Source organism: Citrus clementina, unplaced genomic scaffold, assembly GCF_000493195.1.
Source record: "Citrus clementina cultivar Clemenules unplaced genomic scaffold, Citrus_clementina_v1.0 scaffold_7, whole genome shotgun sequence".
Classification (NCBI taxonomy): domain Eukaryota; kingdom Viridiplantae; phylum Streptophyta; class Magnoliopsida; order Sapindales; family Rutaceae; genus Citrus; species Citrus x clementina.
In genome coordinates, this window is record NW_006262075.1 from 1368105 (window position 1) to 1378633 (window position 10529).

Genomic DNA, 10529 nt, shown 5'->3' on the forward strand with positions numbered 1-10529 from the left:
TAGTGCTAGCTTTTGTAACCATATATTGTTGTTGAACAAATGAATTGCATGATTCCAGTCCAGAGGGGAAACTTTATCAGAATAACCATGTGCAAGATGCAAGCAAACAATAGCCAATAGGGTCCCTGACATATCTTTTACAGTGAACTGTGCGACGAAAGGTGCAATTGTCCAATTGAACCGCTTCTGATGATGCGGGTTCCAACATTCCGTATCAATCGAAGGCGAATCGACGATACCCAAATCTTCTGCAATCTCCTTGGATCGGTTAATGATTCGTATTGAAATATTATCTCTATCCAATAATAATTTAAACAAGCTTCGGTATTTCATTTCCCAACACCTTGTGCTCTTATCATTGTTATCTAATGGCGGGCAGGTTGATTGCTGCAGTAACCTAACCTGTGAAGAATGAGGCCTCAACTATGCACGAGATTGAGCGTTTTTGTGTCATAATTTTTACTCATACGCGTTCATATTCCTAACAGCAGTAAGACTTGTAAGTTTCAAGTCATGTTTTATGAGCCAATTTGTAAATATATAACATATGGTCACAAACACGACATTGCAAATACGTTCTCTCTCTTTCTAGGAGCAATACAAAAACTATTTGAATTTTTAATCATAATCCGCTCGGCTCCATTAAATGTGATCAATATATCATTTTAACTAATCCATTACGTATGTTTATCTATTATTTTAATAACATATTAATATCATTTTGGGGCTTCGTTGATAATCCTAAGGGTTCCCCAAAGAGTAACTGAGTGAGACAAATTTGTTGTGATTATGAAAGTTATTCAAAATCGAGCGAGCAATCTGGTAATGGAGGAAGGAAGCAATATATCATATCATCACCAAGCGGTTCGCGATTGCTACCCTTGAAATCGCAGAACAGCGCCAGTTGCTGAACTCAGTCGAGACATTGTATTATAAACCACAGAGTGAGTCGGATGCAGCTAGGAGGAAATAAAATTTTCCTCCGTTTAATTTAAATTATTTCCACTATGATATTTGATTTGTCCAAGAGCTATCTAGTATGTATGGTATGGTATAGAACTCCATTGTACGTTATCTTTAATTAATACAACAAGAAGCAGTAAAAAATTTTACATCCTTTCTAGCAGGTGATTTACAAGCTCTTTTTTGCAATCAATGACACGGATCTGAGAGAGGTGTGGGATTGCCAATTATGGTGAACGTGCTTCAAAGTCTGCTGCTACGCTTAAGCTTATAAGATAGAAATGACGCTGCGTTTCAGAAGACTAAATTTCTTGTTTGGTCGACGGGGAGCAAAGTTGAGACCAAACATCTCTCTGAAAGCCTGGTCAGGCTTTACAAAAGTAACCAGTTTTGACACAATTGCAGCACTTTCCGCAACGTGGTTCAAGTTTTTTGAAGTCCACAAGAGGTGGGCTAACTGCAAGCTTCTATGCTTTGTTTGCAACCCAATTCCCCATTTTAGAAACAGATTCTCCCGCTGCTCTCTAGAGAACCTCTTCTTCACGTGCTGGCTCAGCATATGCCTCTCTCGCCGCAGTGCCTTCATGCTGTCATTAATCAATAATGATGAATTCTTTATTAGCAAACTATCTGGAGTAATGTGAAAATCAAAAAACCACCAGGGACATTATGCATTATGTTAGAGATACAATTAAGAGTATACCTTGAAGCCAAACTCACAGTTCGACCATCTTCAATAGCATCATTACCCCGGGAAAATGAATCCTTTAGGAAGGACAGCCGCCTCTGTTCTACCTCCATGTAGATTGAATCTTTTGGATCCCCTTTAAATAGCAGGAAGAAGTAGGTTCTGTGAACCAATGAGACATTGCAAGCATGCCAGAGTTCAATGATCTCTCTTTGAAGTCTCTTGAATTCAAGAGGCCACTCCCAATGATTTATGAAATCCTCTTGTATATTATCCACACCAATATCTCTTACACTCTTTGCAGGTACACCAGATTTTAGTAGTGTGTCCTGTATTCATCATGCATGACATTCAAGTATAATGAACATTTGAATGGGAAAAATAGGTAGAAGCTGCACTACTACATCATTAACTGCTCGGTCTACTTGCTATTTCTTACAGATTTGAGATTGTGAGATTGTTTTTCTCTGTGATTTCAAATAAAAAGTGACTAAAAAGTAAAACAAACACTCACCACATTATCAGCTGGTTGCATCTCATTCCGAGGCTCAGTCATTTCCACCATTTGTGCAACTGAGATACTTTCACTTGTACTTTCTGCAGCACCTGGAGTTTTATTATTCCTTGATTTAAGATCAGCAAAAGCTGGACTCCTCGCTGAATTCCTAGTATTTTCTGCATCATCTGGAGCTTTGACATTCTGTGATTTAATATCATCAAGAGTTGAACTTCTTGCTGAAGTCCCAATGTTTTCGGCAACTTCTGGAGTTACCACATTCTGTGATTTAAGATCATCAAAAGATGAACTTCTTGCTGAAGTCTGACTTTCATTTGTTGATGAAATCTCAGTATCAGCAGCATATTTCAATGCAGAAACTTTTATTTCTAGACCCCGTGGTCTTCCAGTAAAATCTTTCTCAAACACAATTGGGGGTGTGCTCACAACCTTTTCGTCATTCTCAAACCAGTCAGGAGAATAACTAGTCATTAGACATGCTTTACAACTTCTACTCCTGGTTAAGTTCAAGATGGAAGGTGTGGGTGTGTATTTCTCCGGACGCCATGGAGATGGTTCAACGGTAGATGGAGTCACAGAATTGAGAATAATGTTATTCAACTCATTTTGTTCCTTCAAGGTTGTCGACCTGGATTCTCCACATTGTTCATCTTCATCTTCAGTCTCAGCCACTCCAGAGGTAGCTGGGTTTATATCAGCAGATGTCATATTCAAATCTCTATCTTTGTTCAGGCTGGGCTCTGATTTCTTCAAGTCTGTATATCCAGTTGTTCCTTTTCCCATCTGAACGCACCCAACATTCTTGTAGACATCTGCATTCTCATCATTTTGTTCCTCAATCTCCTCCTGATGCAGATCAGTCCCCACAAAACTAGGAACACTGACTTCGTCCTGTTCATTGCATTTCGTCTTCAGGATATTCTCTTCCAAGCTAGGAAGTGGGAAGAAATTCTCATCAGAACTGCTGTGTCCATCAGAACATGGAGATGTGTCCGAAGATCTAACACTGATGTCTATGCAGTGAGGAATCATATTCTGGGTCTCTATATTTAGATTTTCAAAATCCCATGAATTTCGCACTCGCAATCTTGGGTACTGATGATCCAGACCTGCCTGAAGGAGGACAATGGAAGAAGAAAAGTAAGGATAGGGATGGTTCAATAAGATGGAATAACATGATCGAGTTGAAATTTGAACTTCACATACATATACCACTGGGGGCCTATCATCTACATACACCACTGGAGGACTTTCAGCGGATCCCTTTCCAGCCCCTCGTAGTAGATTCTTAACTTCAGTCCGAGCAAGGTCCCGCTGCATGGTCAGCTCATCGACCTCTTTTTCTAGCTGCACGATAAAGAAAAGTACCAACAAATTAGCAAGCTGCTCAACTACATGTAGTCATGCATCTGTGTCCAGTCAAGTATTCAACTGAACTACATTCTTAATCAACTAAGCCTCAATTCTAAACTAATGGATAGACATGCATCAACTGATGTTTGGCTTCCAACCTATTTATGTTTATGTGACGCAAGGAAGCGAACAAATTTTGCATTTCGACCTAGATTTAAAGGAGCTACATTTCTCTAATGAGTTAAACTCTTTCCAGAAGTGTTAGTATCAAAGTCATTGGATGATGCACAGTCCTTCCACCAAGTTAAAATGTTTGACAGCTTCAGTCATCATAACACTTTCTGTTGCACTCGATATTGCATAAACCACAACGTTCTTGACATTATTAAGAAGATTTGAAGTCAAAGACAGAAGGGAAGCTACAATCAAGTGAAGAGGACAATTACAATCTCTTTTTGGCATACAGAGGATAGTGAAAACTTTTGCAGTAAGCTGAAGGCTTTACAGGGAAACTAGCAAACAGGGACTCAAAAATCAACAACAGGATTCATCAACCTAAAGGAAGTATTGATTCTACTTATGAGCGGCAGGAAAGAGATGCAGTTCAGATTATTGGTAGCGGAATGCAACAGAACCAACGAAAGGAAGTTGGGCAACGGATCCATAAGGAAAAATAGGTGTGTGAGGGAATAGATGGAAAAGGAGTATTTAAGGTTTGAAATTTTGCATCCTATAGGTTAAGAATCAGGGAAGAGCTTAGCTGAACCAATTGGATATTAATGAAAAAATGCTTCAAAATGTTGCCAATCTGCAATTTAACTTTCATCAACCTTTATGTAAGACCAGAATCTAGAATCACGTGAGCATTTTGTCATAATCTATGTAAGACCAGAATCTAGAATCACGTGAGCATTTTGTCATAATCTAGGACATGCAATTGTTTTTGAAGAACTTAAGCACTTCAAAATGTTGAGACTATGAGAATATTTTATCACCTTTTCTATCCGAAGGTCTTTTTCTCTCAGCACCGAAACAGAATCAGGTGTAATAAACACCGGTCCTGAACCTCTCAGCTCATTCTCCAATCTTGATAATTCTCTTTGCAAATGTTTTACCAATGCTTTATCAGACATGACTATGTTGACTTGTGCATTAGTTGTTACTTCTTTGGCACAACTCGCAAATAAGAGGGTGTTCCTTGACTGCTCAACATGACTTCGTGCAGGGCTCAGGGTACAGATGATAGCAGTTCTAGCATTGCCTCCCAATGAGGACTGCAGTATGCGGGTCAGCTTTGAATCTCTAAACGGAACATGTCCATTTCTTCCCTTGCTGCATTCAACCATAAAAATTTTATAAATAGGCAACAAACATATATTGCTACAACTTCAATTATTAAGAAAATGAAAGAAAAATAATCAAGATGAAATGGAGTCAAAGAAGTTAATATTTTTCTTAAATAGACACTGTTGAACTCAGAAATGGAAGTGTTGCTATTTTTTTTTTTTTTTTTTTCTGGCTTGTCCCCAAGAAGATAAGCCAATTGCTTTGACCTTTTGCAATGGAAGCAAGTGGTCAAGAGTTCAATCTCTCTCACATGAGCCTTGGAGAGGGACAAGTTTTACTTGAGGGTTGGATGGGATGGGATTATGATATCTGAGGAAAGAGAAACGTGTATCCATTTGAAGGGTCAAAGTCCAATGACAAAGTGCTTAAACCTCTGACTTTCAAATAAATTAGTACAACGGTTTAGAATTTTCTAGGACTGTTTGCTTTATCAACGGCGATCTGTAGCAAAAGGAAAGATTGAACGACATTGCAAGACTAAGAGGAGCATGTGATCAGATTCATCAGAAGCATCTACTCGAAGTATTAAAATGCATCATAAGCATCTGCTCTAGGTGCTTCCTGATAAGGTTACAAGTAATTGAAATGCATCAGACTTTAGTTCCTCTTTAAGTGCATCTCATGTCATTGTACACTGGGCACTGCTCTTCAGAAAGGTATCAAATAAAATCCATCATTCCTCATAGGATGCAATTGGCGTAGTGCCATGCAAAAGGTTTAGAGAACAGCACTGTTGCTACACTAGCTAACCTTAGCTTACGGATAACAGTTCCCAGTGTCAGTAAACTGCGATTTATATGGCAACCTTCCTTCAATCTTGTCCCAGCTGATAAGGCCTGAGATGCTCGCTCACTTCCAGCAAGATCAACAAAATTCTGCACAAAACAGAATCTTTATTATTGTTTTTGCTGCTGTACTAGATCACAAGTGAAGTCGGTAGTGGGGGGAAAAAAAGAAAAGAAAATGGGGGAAATTTCTAGTGATCCATACCACAGTGGCTGTAAGGGAGCTTGGGTCATTGCCTATAAATTCACATGCTGAACTTTCAACTGTCTGAAAAAGAAACATTATTTGGTAAAAGGAACAACTTATCATTAGAAAGCACTGTTAAAATAAAAGTTGTCATAATTAACCATAGATTACCAGTCGCAAAATCTGATGCGATCTGGAGCTTGTTTCGTTCAAAGAAGTCTCCCCTATCTGCCTTTGAGCTACCAAAATGCATAGGGAGATATGTTAAATATACAGCTATCACTGAACTTATCAAAATAAGACCAGTTAAGCACCCTTACCTTCACAGATGAATAGAAGCTCTGTAAGGTGATTCCAGTCCTTCAGAGTTTCCTCTGTGAGTTTCTCGACGATAGTTCCTCTCTATCAAGATTAGTCTGAGTTACCATGATTTGAAAAATAAATAATCATTCTCCAAAATGCCAAAAACAAAATTCACCTCTGGATCATCTAGGAGTCTAAGTGGACTGGTATCTGCACTAAGGAGGTCTCTGACAGATTCGTTGTAAATCTCCATAGCAGAGAACTTCAAAACAAATTCTCTTTCCTTGTGCTACCCAAAATAAATAAAAAAATAAGATCAAAATATTTTTCTGTGGTCAAAGAATCAAAGAAAGGGAAACAGAACAATTATGATGATAAGAATTGAGTTATAACCAATAAGAATTTTAACTACCTTCTCTATGTAGTCATATATATCTGACATGGTGTACTCAGTAATACCAATCATAGTGTATGTTTTTCCACTGCTTGTTTGGCCATATGCAAAAACACTAGCTGAAAAATAGTTTCACATAATATTTGTTGATGTAATTCAAGGCAAGGCAAAGTTTGACGGCGAAAAAGGAAAGAATTGAGTAAGAGGATGTATATTACTCACAGTTTATGCCGCTGACAACTGCAAGAGCAACTTCCTTGGCTCCTTCCTCATACACCTTCCTTGTAGTGCAATCGCAGCTGAAAACTCTGTCTAGAACCAAAAATTAGACCGATACGTGGACCAGAAGAAAACAGATCGGAAGAGCATGAGCAGATTGACGATATGTGTAATAGAAGAATCAGATTATCATGCAAGATCAAAAGCCAGTCAGATACAGATTGTACATTAAGCTTTTCTAATAAAACAGAGAAGCAGAAAAAAAAAAAAAAAGCAATTTCAACTCATTTAAAATCTCTAAGATAGTTGACAAATATGAAATATCAATCCAGCAGACATTAACCTTATATCACTAGTGAAGGAGAATGTTGCTTAGACAATGAGTAATATCTGTATGAGATAAATAAGCCAACAAAAGACATTGTGAATTTGTGCCTTACTGTTATGGCCACTCTAGTTATTTCTCAAAAATTCACATGATTTGAAGAACTTAAGATAAGCACTTACCAAATGTATAGGAAGTTGGATACATTGACCGTTCGGCAACTGAAAGATTATTCCTGTATATTATAGTGCTATCGTTGATGCATTCCCAATCTGAGACATCATTTCTTGCAATTTCTTTTTCATTCAAAGGCCTTAACCGAACTGAAACAAAAATTCTCTCCGGACGGCCACTTTGGCTTTGCGCTTGCATTGGCTCCTCGTCACCAGCAGCTCCCATCTCTCACCTGCTCTCACACTTCTTAACAAACTCAACTCCAAACAATATTTAAGATGAGACCATATGTAGGGGAATCAACGAACTCTGATCAAGACCTTGTATACTTTGCTTCTTTTTTCTTCACTATTCAATCAATACATCACCAATCAGACTTGTTAATAAAGAAAGTGTTGTTGTGCTCCCCTGAAACATAAGGGCCAGCAACTTTTTGGTACATCAATCATCATCTGCATCAACAAACTTAATCACGGGTAAGAGCTAAATTCAACCCAGTATATATCATTTCTCAGTGTTTTGCCTTATTGGCGTTTTTTTAATCCAGACATTTCATAGAAAACACAGTTTCAATGATCAGCTACTATCATTATCTCAGACTAATAAACAAACAAAAGGGTTATGTAAGTTCAAACATTCAAATTTGGACATTTCCTCTAATGGTCCCCAATTACAGTCTGTCAAAAGTCTTCTCCTTCTCATGTCACGCCATTTAATACAAAATGCGCTTGGAATTATTAGACGAAAAATAAAACAAAACAAAATACATACACTGAGAGTAATTTTTAACTTGACAGTCCTTTTTAAGGAATGTTTGTGATCTCTCGAAGATTCTTCTTCTTCACTAGCTCCGTGTGCAGTGCAGTGCAGAATTTGACATTGAAATTAAATCCCAGCACCAAAAAAAAAAGAGAGGGCATTTTTGGCTGTTTCAATGTTGTTTCTGTTGACAGCAAAATCCAAAACATACGACTTTAGCCAAAACTCACAAAAATAGAGAATCTAGTTAACAAAGTGAAATAGCGCAGCAAATAATAATAATAATAATAATAAGGACAAAATATCAGGTAAAAATTGAAAGTGTACTCTACATTACGAAACCAAATGCAGCGTTTTCCAAGTTGTTTGAATTTCTGTGCATGATTCTCATGAATGCATCAATAATTGCAAGCAAAACAAATAAATAAATAAATAAATATAGTATTCTCTCACCTCAACCTCAAGCAGCTGCGATGTTTATTTCAAAAATCCAACAAATGTATCGAGAGAAAGAAATTTGTATTGCCATGCCACCCTCTCCCTCTTTCACTTTCTCTCTGCGTTAAAAGAAAATATAAGATTCTGGATGTTTCAGCCCTTTTTTTTCTTTTTCTTTTTTCTTTTTTAATTAAGGGTCTGCAAAATGTGGGAAATTAGACGTGGTGGTTCTGGCGTCGACTTCTTCATTAGCTTTGATATTAGCCTTTGAATTAAAACCACCGCGCTAAGCAAAACGTTAACTAACTCAAGCCGCTATAATTACTTAACTACCCTTACAATCCCACCTGATTTGCGTGCCTATCAAGCCTAATCATGCATTAGTTATATTATTTAATAATGCTTAGTTTTGTTCTTCAAAATTAATAATTCTCAAGATAAATGATATTTCTATTGTCTGGGGGCTCGTGATGCCTTTTTGTTCCTTCCTTTCATCAAAATCAAAATATAAATAAATCTTCATTAAAAATAAATAAATAAATTCGGAGAAAATCTTTCCGCCGTCCCATGTTCAAAACCATTTATTAGGTTAACTAATAAACTCATCGTACTGTGTATCTTATTGTCTGATGTATAATAAATAATATATAAACTTGTCAATATAAATTTAAAATATATGCTTTACTTTTTAACAAGTATATTCTGTCCATATTGAAAATTAATATTTCTAGATGTATCATGTATGACTAAATTTTATAAAATTATGTTGAACAAAATGGAGGTTGGTGCAAAATTTTATATATCTCTTATTATATGGTTAGCTTGTAAACCAATTTTACGTGAACGAGTAGAAATTATAAACTTCTCGAAATAAATTTAAAACATATACGTTGATCCATTTGTAAGAGGCGTATTTCATTGATCTTGAAAATTACATCTAGTCCTCGATGTACATATCCCAGTGAAATATAATTGGCTAGAATTTCAAGATTTTAATTTTTATGGGTAAAATTTTATATATTTAATTTACCGTTAACTTGCCAGATGACCTTAATTAGTTGCATGAGTTGAATACCGAATGTTAAATATGCATTCTATAATTCTATTTACTGTAATATATCATTCCTATCTACTTTTTTTTATTTTCTTTTTTAATATGAGATAGGTCATTTACATTTGCTCATGATATCTCAACTTATTATTAAAAAAAGAAAAGAAAAAGAAAAAAAATATTGTCATCGTTGTTAAACTTGATAATCTTAATTGGTAACGCACCGTTGTCATTTCCTATCAAATTGCACAATGCTAATAAAGTTATGATGTGTGTCTTTCATCTGCCACAGTATCAATAAACAATCTTAATTATTGCAAGGAAAATAGAGAAACACAGAAAGAGAAAGCACCATGCCGTAAGTTGTTGTCATTACTAATTAGTGTATAATTAGTTAAACTTAATAAAATTATGCATGGCTGCTGCCCTCCAGTTTATCGACACAAATACTGGCACTACTGGCTGCTGAGCTATTGGCTGACTACAAACGATTTTGACACAACACTTGTAATTTCAAATATAAAATTTTATAATCTGAAAAAAGAAGAAATTATTATTATTATTTTGTAAAGGGTAAAGGGTATTATATCTTTATTTTCTTTTTAAGATTATAAAAGTCGTTATTTGTATTTAATTATACATACCATACATTGATACATATAGCAACACATGAGCTGGCTTTGAAGGTACATACATGGTGGGGACTGCTTTGACCAAAAGCTCTAATACAATAAACAGCCCCATGTGATGATGAGAGTAACAGTCGTCTTTAATTGGATATAATGACCCCCCCGTTGGCCGTTCACATTCGTACCATGTGTCTCTGAAAATTTTATGAGTATAAAGATGAGAGAGAGGCAAAAATTTTAAGATGTATTTCTGCTCCGCAGCTGCCTACCAGAGATGGACTTCACTTAACTAATTAATAAAAACTATACACGGCATGCATGTGCAAGTACTGCAACTTTATCCCTGTCCATTAATCTCTCACTTCCCAAGCTTACTGCCGACAGTTATATTAATTTC

General features: G+C 36.4%; 1 protein-coding gene across 2 annotated transcripts; it reads right to left on the reverse strand.

The window, feature by feature from the left end:
* Positions 1-836: 836 nt before the first annotated feature.
* On the reverse strand, positions 837-8704 carry LOC18036275 (kinesin-like protein KIN-7G). Of its 2 annotated transcripts, XM_024180499.1 has the most exons (15): positions 8468-8704; positions 8027-8198; positions 7264-7707; positions 6760-6849; positions 6556-6656; positions 6319-6432; positions 6161-6242; positions 6012-6079; positions 5859-5921; positions 5619-5743; positions 4517-4853; positions 3375-3515; positions 2166-3281; positions 1667-1980; positions 837-1550 (listed from the first exon to the last, which is right to left on the reverse strand). In XM_024180499.1, exons 3-15 carry the CDS (start codon positions 7478-7480, stop codon positions 1232-1234), a joined length of 3087 nt encoding a protein of 1028 aa, XP_024036267.1. In that variant the 5' UTR covers positions 7481-7707; positions 8027-8198; positions 8468-8704; the 3' UTR covers positions 837-1231. The 2 variants fall into 2 exon arrangements, with proteins under 2 accessions (XP_024036267.1, XP_006425531.1); XM_006425468.2 differs by lacking the exons at positions 8027-8198; positions 8468-8704 and having other exon boundaries at positions 7264-7855.
* Between the last annotated feature and the right edge of the window lie 1825 nt (positions 8705-10529).